The 24,136-nt window shown below is 42.3% G+C and overlaps 1 protein-coding gene across 1 annotated transcript in view; it reads right to left on the reverse strand.

Annotated features, from left to right (window-relative positions):
* GLDN (gliomedin) overlaps positions 1-9,944 on the reverse strand; it is a 55,040-nt gene extending 45,096 nt beyond the window's left edge. The window contains 2 exon segments of the mRNA XM_027554015.1: positions 9,361-9,677; positions 9,680-9,944. Coding sequence (XP_027409816.1) covers positions 9,361-9,677; positions 9,680-9,722 — 360 coding nt within the window. The 5' untranslated portion in view covers positions 9,723-9,944.
* Between the last annotated feature and the right edge of the window lie 14,192 nt (positions 9,945-24,136).

Raw genomic sequence — 24,136 nt, forward strand, 5'->3', positions numbered from 1 at the left:
GCTCTCTCAGCCTTGCAACCATGTTCATTCCTGTCCCCAGACCTTGGCTCAAGTTATTAACTGCATTTGCACTGATTTCCCCTCCTTGCCTGCTCAAATCTCATCAACCCTTCATTACCCATTTCCAGTTCTGTCTGCTCCACAAAACCTTCCTTCATCACTTGAGTGAGGACCAGTTTTCTCTGTCACTGCCCTGATGCTCACTGTTAAAGAATTTTCTCTAAAGGCCTGCCTGTTCAGAGGGATGGATTCCAAGGTCCTCAAGTGTTGCCTACAGGAAGAAGGCATTTTCCACCTTTGAGTGAAAAGATTCCAGACCCCAAAAGCACTGAGTCACTGAAATACTGGGGAATTATTTTGCAGTTGCTAGCTCATCATTTTAGCTTGGGTACAGTTACCCACAACGCATTTCCAAGTCCTTCACAGTTTTACATATAGCTTATGCAGCATCTCCAAAATTCCCAGCACTTTGATGAACACAAGAAACTTTCTGAGTGGCCGGAAGATGGGGTTTACTCTACTTATAGCATTCTGAACAATTCCACGAATTGCATTTTAAGTGATCTTTAGTTGGCCTTGTTCTTTTAACTCTACCTTTCAGTAAAGAAAATTGTGTCTGAACTTCAGTTAAACTAGAAGTAAATTATATCTACTTAAAATATAGAGCTGTTACAACTCAAAGAGCTGCATAAAAAAAGCAATTGATGGGCTGAAAAATGCTCCCTTTGTAGCAGAATTACAACCTAAGAGCTTCAGCTTGTTTTACACAACATGACCTTTAGTCTGTAGATAAAATGCATGTAAATTAAGCTTGAATGTCAACTAGATTTGGCCAAGGATATTTTTGAGGCAGGGAGGGAAGAAGAGTTTAAGGAATGTAGATTTTAAAAATGTCTTTTTTCGCCAGATAAGTTATGTCTTATAAGATCTAGGACTATTTTGGTAGTTCCCACATAGGTACCCATATCCTGTAGAACATGAGACACCCCACCCCAAGAAGTAAATTGTTCCCCTTTCTTAGAAGTTTTTTGCTCTATCTTCCACTCACATTTTGTCAGTCTTCCAAATGAAAGCATCCAGAACTTTTTTTCAGAACTGCCATCAACAGAAATCAACAGGAGTACACAAGAACTATGCCAGTATCTCAGAATGGGGGTGAAGATGACTCTCCTCATGGGTGTCAAACCTCGTCATCAGTGGCCATGAACAGGGGTGAGGCCCTGGGAAAGCCTGAACTGTTGAAGAAGCCACATCAAGGCTAATTCTGTTTTGTTTTCAATGACGAGATGATTTAGGTTGGTGCAATGCCACCCTAGGCTTCAAAAGGCAAAATAGGATCCCAAAGCAGCAGCTGATAACAGCACATATGATCAGACAACTCGGCATTCTGAACAGACTGAAGATAAAGAGTAAAGCCAGAAACACGATACTGAGGGCATGGGGCAAGGAGGGCTACAAGATAAACTCGCAGCGATTAGTCTCAGAAACGGCTACAATGAACAGTTACTGGAAGTCTGGCTATACCAGGCACTGTCCTTTACCTATATCATCTCCCTTAAACTTCCAAACAACCCTTTGAGGTGCATACTCAATATTATTATCTCAGTCTTACAGAGGAGGAAACAGAGGCTGGGAGAAGTTAACAGACTTGCCCAAAGGTGCCCAGCTACCAAGCTGTGGGCCCAGGATGAATCTGCTTGATTCCCAGGCCCACACTACTTACTGCCATAATGTACTTCAGGGAAGCACTGGGGAGAGAGAATTTGCCTGGGAACCTGACCGTGAAGAAGAAGGAATTCCAGGTCTCCCGAGTTAAGGGCAGGCACATAATGGCAGCAGCATCGTGTGAAGGCAAGCCTGGACCAGCCAAAGAGAGATCCTGAGATAAGGGCTTTGTGGAGGGTGAGCAGCATCTCAGCATGGGAAGACTCATGGTCTGAGAAGTTCTGCAACGCACCCAGAAAGAGCCTTCTACCCAGAGATCTCTCAGCCTGTCATCTAGTAGGCAGTGGTGCGAAATGACAGGCAGGTCTGACAGATTCAGCCGTCTCCCCAGAGTGGAGTGGTGCTTTTCCAGAGGGTGGAACATGACCTTGAGTTCATTTTATCCTTGGCTCAGAAGGTTGAAGGAAAGGCGGGGAAACAGCAGAAAAAGATGGGAGTGGACAATTCACCAGGCCCTGGGAGGTTCATCCTGCTCAGGTTGTATGGGCTCAGGGGGCTTATTCCTGCTGCCCTCATCTCTGCTGCTATGGCTAGAAAGAAACTAGGAGCTTTCGCATAACCGCAGGACCTGAGAGTAGGTCCAGACAGTTCAATGCCTTTCATGCAGGCCAACACAACCTTCCTGTCCCCACAGGTCCAGATGCTCAGTCTTAACCCACTTGTTTCTTCCATAAGTCCTTAGAGAAGTATGACAACTGTATATCTTCCCTGAAGGTTTTATCTGCATGTGTGCAGAATATGTATCAATGAAGAAAGTGTCTGAAGGATGTAGCTAAGGGGCCAGCCCTCTCCTGTCTTCCTCACATACCATCACGACCTGATACATGAACAAAATTTGTGGGTGTGTTCATAGTACCAACACCAGACACAGCTTAGCTGAGATGTAGCTTCAGGTTCTCTCTTACCCTTAACTGATACTTGGACATGGCTTCTGACACGCAAATTAACATGTGACATCCCAAATGCCCATTAGCACATGCTGGTATGAGAAAGGCCACAGAACCTGCCCTCCTCTCCCGCCACAGCCAGGCTCCACACATGGGTTATTGCTTTGGCCGCCTGTCTTATTTTGTTCTGCTCTGTCAGGCCTCTGAGCTCTCATCAGGGCCCAGTCTATACAACAGGACCTAATGGGGTATAAGTTTCTCCCCTGCAACTGAACCAAATAGATGTGGTTTGAAACAAGGCCTAGATATGAGGCTAAAGGGGTGGCTATTCTAACATTATCCACTCCAGACTTGGGAAGTCAGCTTAGAAGGAACCAGGCTTGAGGGCTGGCTCAGTCCCACTGCCTTCCTCTAGAGTGAGTCTACTCTCAGTGCAGCTCTGTCCTGGACTCTCTCCTGCAGGAGGGCTTAAACCCCAAGGTTAACACTCTGCTTAAACAACCCCGATTTAGTAGCTTAGCTCTCCAAAGGTACAATGCCTAGGGCCCTCCAGTCCCATGGACCACTGTCTAAATGAGAGGTCGGTAAACTTTTCTGTACAAGATAGGAAATACCTTAGGCTTTGTGGGTCATATGGTCTCTGGTGTGACTACTCAATCCTGTGGTTGTCATGTGACAGTAAGCACAGACAATACATAAACAAGTGGGCATGGATGAATTCCAATAAAACTTTATTTATAGTTATTGAAACTTGAATTTCATACAATCTTCATGTGTCACAAAATACTGTTCCTCTTACTTTTTTCCTATGCACGTGTGAATGTAAAAATCATTAATTCACAAGCTGCACAAAAACAAATAGCAGGCTTGATTTGACCTTAGGCCATAGTTTGTTGACTCCTGATCTAAATCCTCAGCTTTTACACCATGGAAGTGACCCAGTTCAAGGGGTGGGAAAGGCAGGTAACCCCTGCCATGATCAAGCTAAGGCCTTCAAGGAGATACAGCATCCATGCAAGCAGAAGCTGTGACTATGGTAATGTGACTTTTGTCCCCTGTAAATAAGATAATGTACAGATTCATGTACCTCAGAGTGGTCATCATAAAAAGCTGTTTGCTACAATGCATTACTAGTTAACATAGCTGGAATCTCCTCTATGAGAACTGCCCACAGTAAATGTTTTTGAAAGCCACAGTGACTGGAAATCTCCATCCACTGAAGGCAGAATTTATGTTTTGTGCTCGCATTTAGTCGCTAAGCTGTGTCCAACTCTTTGCGACCCTATGGACTGTAGCCCAGCAGGCTCCTCTGTCCATGGGATTTCCCAAGCAAGAATACTGGATTGGACCACCATTTCCTTCTCCAGGGTATCTTCCCAAACCAGGGATCAAACCCACGTCTCCTGCGTTGCCAGGCAGATTCTTTACCACTGAGACACCAGAGAAGCCCCTATAGTTGATGTTTAGGGACAGCCAAAACCAAAACAAAATGAAACCAACCAAACCAAATGAAATGCAAAAAATCAACTCCACTTAACCACCAACAATGATAACAATGGTACAGATTTCACTATCCTTTCAAAATTAGGCTGGGAAATCAGTGGTGGGGGTGGGGGTTGTGGTGGAACTAAATAAAACCGTTTTGTTCAAACCAAGTCTTAACTCAGCCCCTAACAATGTGAGTGTTGTTCGGCCAACACACTGTCAGTCAAATAAAAAACATGTTGAGAAAATTTTTGTCAATACTTAAAAGCCAAAAGATTTCATATAAAAAGACAGATTTTTTACTTTTCTTGACAAAAATCAAAAGATCAGGCACACGAGGCTCTCATTCATGTACAGCAACCATCAGCAAAAGCCTCCCCTGTAGACAGAGCACATGAGCCTTGGGTGGGCACAGTCCCTACTGTGCCCTACAGCCCCCAGCCCAGTGGCAGCTGCCATGTAACCTTGGGCTTGCAGCCTTTTCACTCACAATAAGAGTAACACAATCACGTGGTTCAAAAGTCAAAATAATGCACAGAGCTATGCAGTGAAGTCTCATGCCCACCTTATCCCGACCCTCCCTAAGTAAGTGATTTTGTTCATTTCATTTATTTTTCCCCTTCTTTCTTACACTTTTGTCATTTAAAAATATATCTTGGGGGTTGTTCCAATAGCAGAACAGAGAATTTACTCATTCTTGCTTTATAGCTACCTAGTATCCCAGTGGATATATACGTCAGTTTATTTAATTAGTCCTGTAGTGGACACAGGATGTTAGTCTTTTGTTTTTACCGATATTCTGCAGTGAATAACTATGTGCATATGTCATTTCATAGGTGACAAAGTCTTGTGCAAGATACATTCCCATAAGCAAGATTGCTGGGTGAGAGAGTAAATGTATTTGTTATCCAAAGGTATTGCCAAATTGCCTTACTTATGGGCTGTAGCATTTTGCATTCCAAACAGCAGTATAAGAGCAAGTCTGTTTCCTTTTAGTTTCCCCAACAGAATATGTTGTCAAACTTTTTCAGTTGCCATTCAGAAAGGTAAGAATTATATTTTGGAGCAGTAATTGCATTTTTAAATCAAGAGTTCGTTTCCTGTGTTTTTAAGAGAAATTTGCATTTCTTTTCCTGAGACCTATGCGTTCCATATTCCTACTGGATTCCTATTTCTGTTGTGGGTTTCCCTATTAAATTCTTACCTTGTTAAATCGGCTTCTAGAACTGCTATATATATATATATATATATATATATATATATACATATCTTCTGCATATATATAATCTGCATATATAATATATGCAGAAGATTAGCCCTGTACCTATGATATGAGCTGCAAATATTTCTTTCCAGTCTATCATTTATCATTTGCCTTGGATAATGGTGTATGTGTTTGTTTTTATAATTGTTTGTCATGCAGTTTTTGTTGTTGTGTGTGTCCTTTTTAAATGTGGTCAAATTTATTCATTTATTGTTTGCTTTTGGCTTTTGAGTTATAGTTCTCATTTCCCTTTCCAAGATTAAAAATGAACTTACTCATATTTTATTTTAACAGTTTTAGAACTTCATTTTTTAAATGTAAACTTTTGATTCATTTAGAACTTGTTAAGGCACACATTATAAGTAGTACAACTTTCTTCCAACTGGGTGCTTAACCCAAGATTTTAGGGAGGATGATAAAGCTACCAGAACATCAATAAGGGTGAGATTTGAAGAATAGGATGAAAGAGAGAAACTGATGTGGGGAGGAGTGAGAAGAGCAGTGGGAGGGAGTGGAGACTATACAGCACCAACGTCTCTTGCAGGAGCTCCTGGCAGATGGGTTCCCATTACTGGTCTAGCTCAGTGGTACCCAGGACCCTTTTCATTACTTTTCTCAAAAATACTCACTTCCTTTTAAAGATTTAATGGCTGTACCAAACTAATGGGCTTCCCAGGTGGCTCAGCAGTAGAGAATTGCCTGACAAGCAGGAGACGTGGGTTCGATTCCTGGATTGGGAAGATCCCCCGGAGGAGGAAATGGCAACCCACTCCAGTGTTCTTGCCTAGAGAATCTCATGGACAGAGGAACCTGGTGGGTTGTAACGAAAGGGTCAGACACAACTTAGCGACTAAACAATAACAACCAAACTAATTGTACTTAAGTAATAATTAGTTATTCTGTCCTTTTAATAAAATCACTTACAGCTGCCAATCAGTTTCTGGTCAGACTGTGCTAACCAGAATTAACATGCTGAGTTGAAGTACTTTCAGCCAAAAGCATAGAACTTAGAAGTACTGGTTGGCTTGAGAAGGCTCATCTTGGATAAATGAGCCATTTTGGAAGACTTTTTGCAATGCTGAAATTAGTCTGCATGCAGTTTCTTTGTTCCGAGATCTCTCAGGACATAGGACTTCAGTAGTGAGGGGACCTCTGATCTCACCCTCATTGAAGACCTACTGGCACTATATAGAAAGGTGAGGTAAAGTGTAGACTTCAACCCTAAGAAGTTGGTACACTTACCTCCATGCTGTATCCTACATCTTTAATAGTTCTCTTAGCAATTTTTCTACTTAGGTGCCCTGTTGTTGTTCAGTCGCTAAGTTATGTCCAACTCTACATGCCCTGAGAAAGTTCTTTTTAAAAATTGTTTCCTCATGTGAATAATTCTCTGTTCTGAGAAACACAGAGAGTAAAGATGAGGAAAATCTGCAGAGGTGAATGGTGAGAATGTTGTCACAATAAAGTATGTAAAAAGCTTTTCACCGTTAAGTTTGTTCCTTTGCCTAAAGCAGAGGCCTCAAGGGAGACCTGGTGAGAGTGAGGTGCTTAATACAACTGACCACCATCAGGAAGGCATGCCAAGGCCCTTTGTGTTGGTGAGTGGGCACCCGCCCTCGGGTGCACTCCTAACAATTAATTAAGAATCTCTGGGAGATGGGTCCTAGGCATCAGTCATGTTTAAACTCCCCATATGGTTTCACTGTGCAACCACTGCTCTAGAATGGAGTTATTCAAAGTGTGGTTCTCAGACCAGCAGCACCAATATAAGTGGGAGCCTGCTATAAACACAGAGCCTCAGTCCCCAACTTATAGCTTCTGAATCAGAATCTGTATTTTTTACAAGATCTCCAAGATCTTCAGATGCACGTTAGAGAAGTGGTGGTCTAGAGGAGCGTTTCTCAAAGTGTTGGCACCTGGACCACTTGTATCAAACTCACCAAGGGGTTGGGAGGGTGGGAGATGGGTAGGTCAGGGGACCTAAGGAAGCTGATTCTGGAGATTATAATTCTACAAGTCTGAGGGTGGGACCCTGAAATCTGCATTTTTAATGTGTTCCCAGGTAAACCCTAAGTCTACTGTTTGGGAACTACTTCCAAAAGGACTGTGATGGTGACTTTCTCCTGGCCTGCATGGAAAATCCCTCAGTGACTCCTAAAGGTCAAAGCACATCCATTGCAAGTGGGGGATGAGCTGGGGACACTCTTCAAGTGCTTCTCATCCAGGTAAATGTAATGTCTGTTCTCTGACTTGCTACAGAGCAGGTAGTGGTAGTTAAATCAGCTTTCATACTGACACAGATATGAGTGTCTGCATTCTCTTGGATTAATGATGAACAGAATGCAATCTGGATACATAAGCCTCTACCTTAAAAGCAGGATTAAAAATATAAAATGTTGATGCTCAGGTGCAACCTTCTTGGATGGTTTAACAAACCCCTAAAAATGCACAGTGGAGAGCCAAGAGAAAGAGTGAATTTCCCTAAAGAGATTTTTTCACTTTACAGAGGTCCTTTTCTGAATTTTTCGCTTGGGTCCAGATTTTTAAATGATAATGTGGGTTAAAAAAAAAAAGAACTCAGGAATGGAAAAATGTGATCCTTCCCAAAAGATGTGCTTGAAGTGTGTAGTACTTTCATGTAGTTATGAAAGCACTTCAGCTCATGTAAGCTATTTAAAAGCTTCTATGATAATAGGATTAATTGAATTTATCTTCAAACACCTAGGATTCTGAAATATGGCTCACACTTGACTTGAGATGACAACTGAAATCTTTGTAAATTTAAAGTAAAATATCCATCACAGCTGTAATGGATAATGAAATAGAATGGGGAAATGCAATGTGATCCAAGTGTAATAGTTAGATAATTACTGAGCTAATATCAGCAAAAACAAATGAAGTTAAAACTGGAAGAAAGATTTTTGAGACTTTGCTTTAAAGACTTTTTAAAGTGCAGTGTTTCTGAAATCATTTTTGAGGAGCACAGTGGCCTTTGAAAATCTAATGAAAAGCTCTGGACTCTCCCCTAGATGCATGAGCCTATGAAGAGGCTGACATTTCTGTCAGGCTCACTCTGACATTTCCTGAGGTTCCATAGACTTCTTGGGGGCTTCCCAGGTGGCGCTAGTGGTAAAGAACCCTCCTGCCAATGCAGGAGGCATAAGAGAGGTGGGTTTGATCCCTGGGTCGGGAAGAACCCCTGGGGAAGGAAATGGCAACACACTCCAGTATTCTTGCCTGGAAAATCCCATGGACAGAGGAATCTGGTTGGCTATAGCCGATAGGGTCTCAAAGAGTCAGACATAGCTGAGCGACTGAACTGATAGACGTCTCTGAGCCCACATGATAAACCCCAACCTTCACATTGCGTTTTGACAAAGTTGCTCTATGTTGATTTCCATTATTTGTAACCACTTGGTACCCAAGAGTAAATTTCCCCTCAAAAAGGTCCCAGGGGTTGGTAAAATTAGGACTGTTTTCACATAAACCTAAACTATTAGGTTGTCAGTCTTGGTGGGATGAGCTGAGGCCAGGTGAAAAGCCAGACCAATAGATGATGTCAGAGAAAGAATCACTTTACAGAAGTGTGTGCTCTTCCAGAAATGTTACGTCTGTGCTCTCAGGGGGCCCCTGCGAATTTCACAGGCAGAGCTCGGGCCGCTGTGGCTCCTGTCACACCAGAAGGTGAAAACCTGTGTTCAAAGTTACGAAGTAGGCTCTTAAGAACATTGCCTACCCACTAATTTATCTGCAGTCTGAACGACGTCAGAGCTGGAAGACTTACCCCTTCACCCCTCCCCCGTTTAATAGATGAGGAAACTGACCCCAGATGGGCTAAGGTGCTCGCCAAGGTGATTTTCCCAGCGGGTTCACACCCAGGACTTCTCCCCAAGCACCGTGCCATCTGGCCAGGGGAGGAGAGGATGTCTGAGGCTCTCTCCCTACACTGTCCGTTGCCCACCCCGCGGGGGCGTCAAAGGGAGCTGAGACCCCGCCTACCGGCACCATGGAGTAGGTCATCATCATCAGCATGTCGTGGCTTTCCGCACGGATGTGCTGCGCAGGCTCCCCGCCGTGGCTGCGCTTGTTGCGCGCGGCACTCGCGGGGTCTAGGGGTGGCGCGGGCGCCCGGCGAGGCGCGCGACTCAGCTCCGCCAGGAAGGCGCGCAGGGAGCTGTCCTCGCGCTGCTCCCGGCCCCGCTGCTCCTCCAGCGCCCGGAGCGCAGCGCTCAGCCCGCGCCATTGGCACAGCGCGAACACCGTGCCTACGGCATTGAGCGCCGAGAGCAGCGCCACTGCGGCCAGGGCGCCGCGCAGCCCCAGCCCGCGCCCCCGCGGCCTCGCTCCGCGCCTCCAGCCATGCTCTGAGCGCCTCGGACCGGGTCCGGCAAGGCTCTGCCGCCTCTCACCCCGGCAGCCTTTATACGCCTCGGGCAAGCCGTGGGCTGGTGGCAGCGCCGTGAGTCACGCCGCCCTTTGGCCCTGCTGGCGGGGCGGGCTGGGGACAGTAGTAATGGGGCTCGAGCAGCCCGGAGGGACAGGCCGGCGGAGTGGGGGACAGGAGCGAGACAGTCTGCGGAGGAGGGCAGGCTCACACTCCTGGTGCCTGGCCAAGCAAACTAGCAAACCCGCCTCTCCTTCCTTCTCCCCCACTGCCCTGACCGTGGGCATTGCCATGGCCTAGACGGGTATAAGGAGGGTCAGACTGAGGGGGAGAGCAGGAATTCTTATGGCCTGAGATGTCGCTGGATTCCACCCCCTCCTCCCCCTACACTGCCCTCTCTGGAGAAAAAGATCAGCATGCCCAGATGCCAAGGCATGTGCCCACTGCCCCTGGGCAGTCTGCTGTTGGGCTGAGTCCCAGGCTGCCTGTCATTCCTCCCCAGGGTCACAAGGCCTCATGTGGCCACTGAAGACCCTACTCCATCTTTCCTGGGAGGAGAATGGATAGAGACAGGGAAACAGCTGGCATTGGATGGTTCAAAAAGCCATCCATCAGAAGGAGAAAGGCCCAGCCCGGCATGACAAGCAGGGGTCATCTGTGAAGGGAGATTTTCAGAATGTGACAGGCCAAGAACTCTCCCATGAGATCCATATCTGGGAGGTAGCACAGTGATGAGAAAAAAAACTCCAGAGTGGAAACTGGGAGGAAAAAAAAATACTCCTGGTTCTAACCTTATTCTGCTGCTACCCAGCTGGAGGGCTTTGTCCCAAGAACACTCTGGTCGGATTCTAAGGTGCTGTCTGGCTGAAGGTTTGGGATGGTGGCCAGGCCACTACTGGACTTTACCTTGCTGCTGCTGCTGCTAAGTCGCTTCAGTTGTGTCCGACTCTGTGCGACCCCATGGACTGCCGCCTACCAGGTTCCTCCGTCCATGGGATTCTCCAGGCAAGAGTACTGGAGTGGGTTGCCATTTCCTTTTCCAGTGCATGAAAGTGAAAAGTGAAAGTGAAGTCACTCAGTCGTGTCTGACTCTCAGTGACCCCATGGACTGCAGCCCAACAGGCTCCTCCGTCCATGGGACTCTCCAGGCAAGAGGGGGGCAGTTGCCTCATACCTCCCGGCTACCTCTTCACAGCTCCCTCCAACTCCTGTTAGCTCATATGCTTGTTGTGCCTCAAAGGCCACTAACCACCCCTGCCCCTGGCCCCCAAGGCAGTCACTTCTCAGTCTCTCCCAGGACCTCTTCACTCCCCATTTTTCTCAGTTTCCTCTAGAATGACTACCTCCCTGGGGCCCCAGGGCCTGCAGGAGGCCCTGGTGGTGTGGGAAGCCACAACTTAAAACCAAGATTGCTGTTTCCACAGCCCATTATCTCAGAGAAGGAGCTGGCTCCCTGCCATTGAGCCAGCTGGAGCTGTCAAGGTTCTGTGTCAAGGTCTGGATTCCTTAGTTTTAATCGAGGCTGACCAGCTTGCGTATTCTTAAAAGAACATCCAGGATGAGGAATCAGGAAAGCATAAAGGCCCAAGTGCTTCATGAACGACCTCAACTATGGGGACATGAGGTCTGGTAGGGGATGGAAGTGATACAGACAGTGTCCCAATCCCAGCATACTATGACCTATTGGAAGAATTGCTATCTATCCTCCTCTCTTTTCATTTAGGCTTAGGATGCCAATTTTCAGGCTTACAACCAATAGGGAGAAGTCACAGAGAGGCAGATTGGAGGTCAGTCCCAGTAAGATCTTCATTTAATTCACTAAAAGATTACTGAGTGCCTACTGTATTTCAGGCACAGTAATGGGTGCTGAGTACAAAAAAATGAACAAGACAAACAGTTTGCAGAGGAAGCAAAAGGAGCCTCTTGAGGGTCCTTTTATCCCAATGCTCATACAATTACTGTTGCCTGACTATCTGTTACCAATGCCCACCATTAACAACAGTGTACAGCTTCTGAAGTCAGGGGCCACATCTTGTTTAACCCTGTCTCCTCCCAACACCTAACACAGTCCCTGGCTTAAAATGGGCATTCAGCAGTTACCTGTTGAATGAGCAGATTAACAAATGAATGAACGAAAGGCTGTATGGTGAGGGCATGGCTTTGTTAAATGATGTGTGTGTAGTGATAGTAGAGCTTAAGCATGAAACTGCTTATGCCACAGAACATGCCCCCCTGTCCTTGGCAGGCTGCCTGTCTAATGGTCATGGGAGTGAATGCAGCCTGACACACACATCCCCATCCCTTCTGGTTCAGAGCCCACAGCCTGTAGAAGGAGTTTCCCTTGGAACAAGCCTGGCTTTATCTGACAACCTCAGAACAAGCTGCTGCCCTTCTTGGGATATAGGACTCCACTTGGCATGAACACTGGGCTAGATGGTTAGAGTACATGAGATATTGTATTGAGAGGCTAAGAAGTAGGCAAGAAGAGGACAAAGGAAAAGCCAGATTTCCCAGAATCTTCCACCTGATTCTTCTTCCCATTCCCTCTCCAAGTCTTTCTGTGCAAGAATACAGTGTTTTACAAGAAAGGAGAAGGCTGGGGCATGTTATGGTGGCCTACGAGGCAGATCTCTTCACCCATCCCTCACCCCAGACCAACTGTATCCAAGCAGCTGACTTTGCTCTGTTCTCTTTCCCTGTTCTCCTCTCTCCTGCCTGTGCCCTGTACACCGCACACCCATCTTTCTCCTTCTCTGGTATATCTCAGGGTTGCCCCTGTTTAAGATCTAGCTCAGAACCTCCTTTCTCGTCAGGCCTTGCCATCCATGCCCACCTCAAGCTTTCCCACTCCCTGAACTCTGCAAGCCTCAGGTACTCAGAGGTTCTGAGCAAGGGCTTTGGAATCAGATGGACCTGAACCAGAAACTGCTTTTTATGCGACTTTAGGTACCTTACTCAACTCAATTTCTTAGTTCTTCTGGATCTTAGTTCTTTTGTTGGGTTATAGTGTGCTTAAGGAAGGGATCTCTCTTCACTGTGTCTGTCACAGCAGGGACTTGTGCCAAGTAAGAATATTTGATTAATTGATTGTCAGTGTTGTTTTCAGGAACAGAACTTTGAGTGGCTGGTAAACTTAGCCTCTTGTCTGAATACAGTGACTTTGAGGTTGGTTATAGGCGGCCCTTCAATCTTTGGCTTCTTAAGTCTCCTGAGACTTTTGAGAGGCAGGTATGTCTGTGTAGACTGCCCTGCCTAGTATCATCTGGATGAGCTGGTACATTGTACTTATTATTAAAAAATAAAGTTAGCTATTAATCTGGCCTGTTGTGGTGACATAGGGGGTTCAAGGTACAATGGGAACCTGGGGAGATATCTGAGTTTCCTTTGCTGGAGACCAAGGGAGCCAAGAACATCATGTGCTGTCTTTACAATAAGTAGTTTTTCCATTAAAAGGCAGATGCTTCATTTTCAAAGGTTAAATAGAATGGTCTTAAAAAATGATTCCAGGTTAGCTTTAGGGCCCTGGAGTATAAAATCCAATTCAATAATACACTCCAACTTGAATTCCATAGCATTTTCTCCTGATGGTGAAGTGAATAGTTTTCATTTATTTTAAGGCCTGACACTTGGGTATTTTGGTCCAAAGGTTGGCAGCTATGCTGTGACTTCTGATGGTGCTTGCTACCTCCCCGGCCCTATTCTTCCTCTTTACCACCAGTTAGGGAGAAAGTCTCTCTGATTTTTGTCAGCATGTACATCTATCTCCCACCCAACTGCCTCTGCTTTTAACTCCCTTTTTCTACATTTTAACCCCAAGAAACTTCAAGTCACCCAACCGAAGTGAGAAATTCTCTCATTTTCCCTGTTTGTTCACTCACTCATTCATTCAACATTTGTTTATCCACTTGTTCGACAAATTGAGTGCCTACTTTCTGCCAGGAACTGTGCTGGGATCTAGGAATAAGATGGAGAGCGAACTGGGACATCATTCCTGCCTTCCTGCAACCTGCAGTCTAAGTAGGGAGATAATTAACCAAATAGATCTCACAGATGTGAGGGTATAATTCCAAATGAGATGATGAGATAGATGCCCTGAAAAAACTGACTGTGATTCTGTGAGACTGTACCACTGAGGAACCCATCCTACACGTGGAGTACGGGGCCAGGGAAGGCTTCCCAAAGGAACTGACGATGGCTGAGTTGGAAACTAAAGGTGAGTTGTCATTAATAGGTGGCAGTTTGGGTGGGGGAGTTGCAGGCAGAGGGGATAGTATGTGTGAGGCCCTGAGGAACCATAAGAAGGCCAATGTGGCTGCAGCGCGGAAAACACTGGAAACAAGGAAGGGAGAGCGTGCAGTGAGGCTGGAGAAAGAGTTAGGGGCCAGTCTCTGTGGGTTAGACCTCATAAGGCTGGGGTCTTTACTGTAAGAGGAGTGGGAAGCCAGTGAGGAGTTTTGAGTGTGTGTGCTGGGGTGGTGGGAGGTTGGTTTGGTGGATCACAGATGACGGATTTTCATTTTCAGAGATTACCTCTTATTGTTGGATCTTCAGTGGCTCCTGGCACTACTGAAACTCTAATCTCTACCCCCACCAGACTACATCTCAGCCTTTAAAGCCATTTTTATGAATGAAATAAGAAAACATTGAGTTCCAGAAAATGCCACTTTTTCTTTCACTGCACATTTGAAGGCAGTTGAAACATAAAACCCTGACTAACATTTAGATGATTTGGCTAGTCTTGATATTAACTGAGGTTTTTGTATTATACCAGTAACATTTGCATTTTCTGAGAAGTCAGCCTTCGGCGCCTTAGGCTGAGACCACCAAATCATGTTATCCTAGGACTGAGATGATGAGATAGATGCCCTGAATAAGGCTGGATGATTCTGCGTCCCTTATGAGATTTTGGTAGTAGCAGATTTCCACCCATCATAGTTATAGTTTCTTAGACATCTGGGTAACCCAATCATTGATAGACTGGAGCTGTCCCAGGTTGTACAGTAGTGCTATTTCAGATTTCCGCTCTACCTTTCCTGTGCTTTCTTTGTTCCCTTTGTTTGCAGTAAACATACCCCTCCACCAATCCCATCCTGCCCTTTTAGTGCATGGTAGCCAGTTGTCACAGATTGGGTACCCTGGAGTAGATGCTGAGATGGAATTTGGGGTACAAGATATTCATTAGGGATCAGTACCTATGAAAGAAAGAGAGGAAGCAGAACTGAGCAGAAGTCCAGTTCAGTGTAGTCCTACCAAGCCTTAGCCAGACCAACTGGGAGGCTCTGGATTGAGTATTGCCCATCAGTATACTGTATCAGGCCAGAATGACTGGGCTTTCTCCCTCATCTCTCTGGGTCACCGGGCAGATGTGGGCTGTACTGGGGAGGGTGTGGCCTTGGGCCAGGCAGCTCTTGAAGCTGAGGCACACATCCCCTACTCCTTGCAGCAAGTCCTCCCTTGACGGGGGATGTGGGCACATCTCCATGTCCACATCTCCACCTGATTGGTGACAGACAGGGCCCCAGACTCCAACATTAGTAGAATCTAAATTGTAACCTTGTTACACCGTAAAGAGAAGCTTTCTTTTTCAACTGGAGTTATGGTCTTTCAGTAAATAAAAGAAGTAATTGTTTTCAGAAACTGAAGGGAAAAATATGAAGAGGAGCTCTGAGTGGTTCTGAAATGGCTAAATTCATGGAAGTAAGTTAATACTGCAAAGCCCCACTTAAGAAACTTGAACCACTGTTTTCGAAAAATAAAACAAAGCTGTATATGTGTAGAGCAGTTCAGTTTTCCAAGTACTTTCTCATGTCATTTGAGCCCTATAATAAGCCTGTGAAGTTTGCAGGGGAAGTCTTACAACCATTTCACAGATGGAAAAGCAAGACTCAGGTTGGGTAAGCAATTTGCCCGAACATCATCCTGTTGTAACCTCACCAACATCTATCCATGCCCTCTTCATTGAAAGTGGGAACCTTTGGGGCCTAAATCTTGGCCAGTCAGGAATGCTCAAGATGATGGGCAGGAAGTAGGGAAAATAGGACAGGGAAAGGATTCAATTTGATGAAATGGAAAAGGGCTTAGAGAGGCACTTGGCTCCAAGGCTTAAAAACAAAGGCGGGGTAAGCACTCACTGCTAGAATGTGTGCGCTTCACAAGGGAGAGGAAACCAGTCCTAGATCTGGCATTTTATGGTGGGTTTACAGAGAGCAATGATGTCAGAATATGATCTCCTGGAGACTAGGTAGTGCAACCATCATTTCTGCATCTCAGAGATGAATAATAAACCTGAAAGAAAGATGAACTAGGAGACTAAGAGCCCAGGACCTTTTCTTCTTGGGGTCAAAAGGCAGAGTGACAAGCAAGATTATATATGCCTCATCTCTCCAGCGGCTAAGTGGGAGGGACCAAAGGGATTCCTGCCAATATCAAGACTGGTGAAGATGGCACTCCATCTACAGAGCCAGGGGACTGAAGCCAGGCATTGGAGGACTGCCACCAGCCAGGGGGAGTGCAGGTCAGACTACAGATCCTGACTTCGATGACTTTCTTTTTTTAAGAGATGTGCACAGCTGTGATATTGGGCTATGTCTCACCTATCTTTCCCTCTCTCTCTCTCATTCTTTTTTTTCCCCACTATCTTACACAACAATTAGGAATGAATTACTCTTGTGTATCATTTTACCTTCTTTCTTTTTAAAATATTTATTGTGGTAAAAACACTTAACATGAGCTCCACCTGCTTTACAAATTTTAAGTGTGTGATACAGTGTTGTTGACTGTAGGTACAATGTTGTACAGCAGTTCTCTAGGATGTCCTCTTTGTGCTTAACTAAAATATTATGTTCTTTGATTAGAAACTCTCCATTTCCTCCCCTGTTCAGTCTCTGGCAACCACCATTCCACTCTTTGATTCTATGAACTTGACTATCTTAGATACCTCACATAAATGCAGTCACGCAGTATTTGCCTTTCATGACTGTCTTTTTTCATGAAGCCTTTTTAGTACAATGTCCTCAAGGCTCATCTATGCTGTCTCATATTGCAGAGTTTCTTTATTTTTTAAGGCTGTGTAAATGTTCCATTGGGCTTTCCTGTTGGCTCAGACAGTAAAGAATCTACCTGCAATGCGGGAGACCTGGGTTCAATCCCTAGGCTGGGAAGATCCTCTGGAGGAGGGCACGGCAACCCACTCCAGTATTCTTGCCTGGAGAATCCCCATGGACAGAGGAGCCTGGTGGGCTACAGTCCATGGAGTCGCAAAGAGTCAGACACAACTGAGCAACACACGACTGAGTGACTAAGCATACACATAGATGTTCCATTGAATGTATATACCACATATTTTTAATACATTCATCTGTTGATGGACATTTATGGTTTCCACATTTTGGCTATTGTAAATAGTGCTATAATGAACACGGAAGTGCAGAAATATCCTTAAGATCCTGATTTCAATTATTTTGGATGAATACCCCAAAGTGGGATTGCTGGATCATGTGATAGTTTTAACTTTTTGAGGAAGCTTCATACTGTTTCCCACAGCAGCTGCACTATTTTATAGTCCTACCAACAGTGTACAAAGCTTTCAATTTCTCTACATCCTCACCAACACTGTTGACTTTTGCTTTTTTGATGATAGCCAGTGTGAAATAATATCTCATTATGGTTTAGATTTGCATTTTCATAATGATTAGTGACATTAAGCAGTTTTTCATATACCTGCTGGCCATATGTATATATTGGCATATGTATATATTCTTTGAAGAAATGTCTACTCAAGCAGTTAGCCCATTTCTTTTTTTTTTAATTTTATTTTATTTTTAAACTTCACATAATTGTATTAGTTTTGCCAAATATCAAAATGAATCCGCCACAGGTATACATGTGTTCCCCATCCTGAACCCTCCTCCCTCCTCCCTCCCCATACCATCCTTCTGGGCCGTCCCAGTGCACTAGCCCCAAGCATCCAGTATTGTGCCTCGAACCTGGACTGGCATCTCGTTTCATACATGATATTTCACATGTTTCAATGCCATTCTCCCAAATCTTCCCACCCTCTCCCTCTCCCATAGAGTCCATAAGACTGTTCTATACATCAGTGTCTCTTTTGCTGTCTCATACACAGGGTTATTGTTACCATCTTTCCAAATTCCATATATATGCGTTATTATACTGTATTGGTGTTTTTCCTTCTGGCTTACTTCACTCTGTATAATAGGCTCCAGTTTCATCCACCTCATTAGAACTGATTCAAATGTTTTCTTTTTAATGGCTGAGTAATATTCCATTGTGTATATGTACCACTGTTTTCTTATCCATTCATCTGCTGATGGACATCTAGGTTGCTTCCATGTCCTGGCTATTATAAACAGTGCTGCAATGAACATTGGGGTACATGTGTCTCTTTCCCTTCTGGTTTCCTCAGTGTGTATGCCCAGCAGTGGGATTGCTGGATCATAAGGCAGTTCTATTTCCAGTTTTTTAAGGAATCTCCACACTGTTCTCCATAGTGGCTGTACTAGTTTGCATTCCCACCAACAGTGTAAGAGGGTTCCCTTTTCTCCACACCCTCTCCAGCATTTATTATTTGTAGACTTTTGAATCGCAGCCATTCTGACTGGTGTGAAATGGTACCTCATAGTGGTTTTGATTTGCATTTCTCTGATAATGAGTGATGTTGAGCATCTTTTCATGTGTTTGTTAGCCATCTGTATGTCTTCTTTGGAGAAATGTCTATTTAGTTCTTTGGCCCATTTTTTGATTGGCTCATTTATTTTTCTGGAGTTGAGCTGTAGGAGTTGCTTGTATATTTTTGAGATTAGTTGTTTGTCAGTTGCTTCATTTGCTATTATTTTCTCCCATTCTGAAGGCTGCCTTTTCACCTTGCTAATAGTTTCCTTTGATGTGCAGAAGCTTTTAAGGTTAATTAGGTCCCATTTGTTTATTTTTATTGGGTTATTAATAGTTTTTGTGCTATTGAATTGTAGGAGTTCATTATATATTTTGGAGATTAACCTCTTATCAGATATATGGTTTGCAAATACTTTTTACCACTCCCTAAGGAAATGGTGAACCACTGCAGTGTTCTTGCCTGGAGAATCCCAGGGACGGGGGAGCCTGGTGGGCTGCCGTCATGGGGTCGCACAGAGTCGGACACGACTGAAGCGACTTAGCAGCAGCAGCAGCAGCATGTCGTCTTTTTACTCTGTTTATTGTTTCTTTTGCTGTGCAGAAGCTATTTAGTGGGATGTAGTCTCAGTTATCTCACTTATCACATATTGCCTTTGCTTTTTATGTTAGATCCATGGAACCATTACCAAGACCAATGTCATGAAGGATTTCCACTATATTGCCTTCTAGAAGTTGTAGAATTTCAGGTCTTACATTTAAGTCTCTAATCTATTTTGAGTTAATTTTTGTGTATGAGGGTCCAATTTCATTCTTTTTAATATTTATATCCAGTTTTCTCAATACCATTTGTTGAAGAGACTATCCTTTTCTCTTTATGTATTCTTAGCACCCTTGTCCAAAGATCAGTTGATTATACATGCATGAATTTATTTCTGGGTTCCCTATTCTGGTTCATTGTCTATATTTCTGTCTTTATGCTAGTACCATACTGTTTTGATTAGTACAGTTTTGAAATATATGTTGAAATCAGGAAGTGTGATGCCTCCAGCTATGTTGTTCTTTCTCAAGATTGATTTGGCTATTCATGGTCTTTTGTTGGTTCATGTGAATTTTAGATTGCTTATCCTATCTCTGAAAAAAAAAAAAGTTGCCATTGAGATTTAAATAGGGATTGCATTGAATCTGTAGATACTTTGGGTAGTATGGACATTTTAAAAATATTAAGTTTTGTTATCCATGACCACAAACTGTCTTTCCATTTGTGCATATTTTCTTTGATTTTTTTGTTGTTGTTGTTGTCAGTTTTGTAGTTTTAAGTATGTAAGCCTTTTACTTCCTTAGTAAAAAGACTTTTAACTTTTTGGTGCTGTGGTAAAGGAATTGTTTTCTTAATTTCTTTTGCAAATAGTTTGTTGTTAGTGTATAGAAACACAACTGATTTTGGTATTTTACAACTTTACTGAATTTGTTTATTCTAACAGTTTTTTTTTTAATGGAGCTTATAGGGTTTTCTATTTATAAAATCATGTTGTCTGCAGACAAGGACAAATTTACTTCTTTTCTTCCAATTTGGATGCCTTCTGTTCCTTCTTCTTGTCTATTTGCTTTGGGTAGGACTTCTGGTATTGTACTATGTTGACTAAAAGTGGTGAACGTAGGCATCCTTACCTTGTTTTTGATCTTGGAAGGAAAGCTTTAATTCTTCAATATTGAGTATGGTGTTAGCTGTGGGCTTCTCATTTATGGACTTTTTTATACTGAGGTACCTTTATGCTATTCCTAGTTTGTTGAGAAGTTTTTATCATGAAAGAATGTTGAATCTGTCAAGTATTTTTCTGTATCTATTGCAATAATCATGTGATTTTTATCCTTTATTATGTTAATGTGGCTCACATTAACTGATTTTCATTTGTTGAAAAATTGTTACAACCCAGAGATAAATTCCATTTGGTTATGGTATATGATAATCTTAATGTGCTGTTGAATTAAATTTGTTATTAATAGTAAGGATTTTTGCATCTATATTTATCAGGGATGTCAGCCTGCAGTTTTTTTGTTTTTTGTGGTGTCTTTGTCTGTCTTTTGGTAACAGGGTAGTCTCATAAAGTGAATATGGAACTGCTCTCCCCCGCCTTTAAATCTTTTGGAAAACTTTGAACAGGATTGGCACCAATACTACTTTAAATGTTTGGTAGAATTCACCAATGAAGCCATCTAGTCCTAGGCTTTTCTTTGTTGTAAGGTTTTTGATTACTGATTCAATCTCTGTATGAGTTACAGGTCTGCTCATATTTTCTATATATTCATAATTCAGTCTTGGTAGATTGTATGTTTCTAGAAACTTATCAGTTTCTTCTAGGTCATCCAGTTTGTCGGTACATGATCATGCATAGCAGTATCTTTTAATCCTTTTATTTCTGTGGCATGGGTTGTTCTGTCCCCTCTTTCATTACTGATTTTATTTGAGTCTTCTTTTTTTCTTAATCTAGCTAAGGGTTTATCAGTTTTGTTTATCTTTTCAAAGAACTAATTCTTAGTTTAATTATTTTCTATTAATTTTTTATACTCTATTTCTGCTCTAATCTTTATTATTTCCATTCTTTTGCTAACTTTGACCTTAGTTTGTTCTTTATTTTTCTTGAGCTGTAGAGTTAGGGTGTTTAATATCTTTCTTCATTTGTAGTGTATTTATCTCAATAAAATGCCCTTTTAGTATTGTTTTTGCTACATCTTATATGTTTCAGTATGGTGGCTCAGATGGTAAAGAATCTGCCTGCAGTGTAGGAGACCTGGGTTCGATCCCTGGGTTGGGAAGAACCCCTGGAGAAGGGAATGGCTATCCACTTCCATGGGGTCACAGAGTCGGACACGACTGAGTGACTTTCACTTTCACACGTTGTATTTATTTGTCTTGAGGTATTTTTCTAATTTTTTTTTGACCTCTTCTTTGAGCTTATTATTGCTTAACAGTGTGTTGATTAGTTTCAACACACTTCAACACACTTGTGAATTTTCCAGTTTTCCTTCTGGTGCTGATTTCTAGTTTCATTCCATTGTGGTCAGAAAAGGTAACAATCTTCTTAAATTTATTAAGGCTTGTTTTGTGACCTAATATGGATCAGTCCTGGAGAAAGTTCAATGAATAATTGAGAAGAATGTGTTCTGCTGTTGGCTAGAATACTCTGTGTATATCTGTTAGGTTCATTTGGTCTATAGTGTTGTTCCAGTCGTACGCCTTCTTATCAATCTTCTGTCTAAATGTTCTATCCATTATTGAAAGTGGGGTATTGAAATAGTCTATTTTTTATTGTTCTCTATTTTCCCTTCAGTTGTTGTAAACATCCTGTTGATGTTTACTTATATGATGAAGTGCTCTGATGTTGAGTGTGTGTTTATGTATATGTGTGTGTATGTATATGTGTGATATCTATCAATCTTCCTGGTAGAGTGACACTTTTATGTAATATACTTCTTTGTCTCTTGTAACATTTTTGCCTTAAAGTTTATTTTGTTTGATGTAAGATTAGCCACTTCTGCTCTCTTTTGTTTACCATTTATATGGAATACCTTTTTCTATCTCTTATTTTTCAGCTTATGTGTGTCCTTAAATCTAAATTGAGTGTCTTATAGACAGCAGGTATTTGGGTGCTGTTTTCTTATCTGTCTAGCCACTCTATGTCTTTTCATTGAGGAGTTTAATCCATTTACATTTAAAGTAATTATTTATAGGGAAGGATTTTCTATGGCCATTTTTTTGTTTTCTGATAGTCTTGTAATTCTTTTGCTTGTCTTTTCCTCTCTTACTGTCTTACTTTGTATTTTGTTGATTTTTTTGTATTGCTATGTCTTGATTTTTCTTTTGTGTAACTTTAGGTATTTTGTCTCTATGGTTACTTTGAGGCTTACATAAAATATCTCATAGCTATCAGAGTCTATTTTAAGCTAATAATTTAAATTCAATCAGATACAAAAGTTCCACCCTGTAACTTCTCCTGATCCCTCCTTATGTTACTATTGTCACAATTTACATCTGTCCATGTATGTATCTTTTAACATATTTTAAAATTATAGTTATTTTAATATTTTTGTTTCTTAATGTATACACTAGAATTAAAAATTATTTACCTACCACCATTACAGGAACACAAAATTCAGAATTTGTGTATGTATTTACCTTTACCAAGGTTTTCATATTTCTTATACTATTGTGTTGTTGTTTAGGACACTTTTATTTTAATTTGAAGAACTCCCTTTAGCATTTCTTGTATGGAGAGTCTAGTAGTGATGAACTCCTTCAGCTTTGGTTTGTCTGGAAATTCTTTATCTTTCCTTCATGTTTGAAAGATAGTTTGCCAGGTGTAGTATTCTTGGTTGGCAGTTTTTTTCCTTTGAGCACTTTGAATATATCATACCATTCTCTTCTGGATGGCAAGCTTTCTGCTGGGAAATCAGTGATTGTTTTTTGGTGGCTCCCTTCTATGTGACAAGTTTCTTTTCCTTTGCTGCTTTTAAAATTCTCTCTTTGTGTCTGAATTTTGACAATTTGATTAAGTCTCAATGTGGGGTGTTTTTTTTTTTTTTTTTTTTAATTTGGTTCATCTTATTTAATGTTCTTTGGGCTTCTTGGGTCTAGAAGTCTATTTCCTTCTCCATATTTGCTAAGTGTTCAGTCATTATTTCTATGAATAAGCTTTCTAGTCCATTCTCTCTTTTCTCTTTCTGGGATACTCACAATGCAGCTATTGGTCTATTTTATGATGCCCCATAGGTCCCTAAAATGTCTATATTCTCTCTCTTTCCCTTTTGCTCGCCGGACCGAATTATTTTCAATGATTTGTCTTTGAGTTCATGGATCCTTTCTCTGTTTAATCAGTCAGGTGCTGAATTCCTCTAGAAAAATGTTCAGTTTAGCTATTGTGTTCTTCAACTCCATGACTTCCGTTTGGTCTTTTAAAATATTTTCTACCTTTTTGATAAAATTATAATTTTGTTCATGCATTGTTCTCTTGACCCCAGTGAGTATCTTTATGACAGTTATTTTGAATTCTCTGTCACATGGATCATATAATTCCATTTCATTAGGGTAATCTTCTGGAGATTTATGTCTTTTCCTTGTTTGGGAGATCTTTGCATGATTTTTTATTTTCCTCAACTTTCTGTGTTAGTGTCTGTGCTAGACAAAGTACAGTAGCCTTGTATAGGAGGAGACACCCACCAATTAGCCTGGCCAGCAGTTCTGAAGGCCTCTCAGTCTTTCATGCTAAGCTAAGCTAAGTCCACTTCTGTTGTTATTTGCAGTCTGTAGATGTCTAGGGTTATTGGACACTCTGTGTAACATTTTTCTTTCCTAAAGAGAATCTGGAAACTAGGTTTAAAAAAAAAAAAAAACACTGCTTGCTCTATGCTGCAACATGAAAGGGTACTATGCAAAAAGCCTCTTGATGAAAGTGAAAGAGGAGAGTGAAAAAGTTGGCTTAAAGCTCAACATTCAGAAAACGAAGATCATGGCATCTGGACCCATCACTTCATGGCACATAGATGGGGAAACAGTGGAAATAGTGTCAGACTTTATTTTTGGAGGCTCCACAATCACTGTAGATAGTGGTTGCAGCCATGAAATTAAAAGACGCTTACTCCTTGGAAGGAAAGTTATGACCAACCTAGATAGCATATTCAAAAGCAGAGACATTACTTTGCCAACAAAGGTCTGTCTAGTCAAGGCTATGGTTTTTCCAGTGGTCATGTATGGATGTGAAAGTT

The sequence above is a fragment of the Bos indicus x Bos taurus genome, chromosome 10, assembly GCF_003369695.1.
Source record: "Bos indicus x Bos taurus breed Angus x Brahman F1 hybrid chromosome 10, Bos_hybrid_MaternalHap_v2.0, whole genome shotgun sequence".
NCBI lineage: Eukaryota > Metazoa > Chordata > Mammalia > Artiodactyla > Bovidae > Bos > Bos indicus x Bos taurus.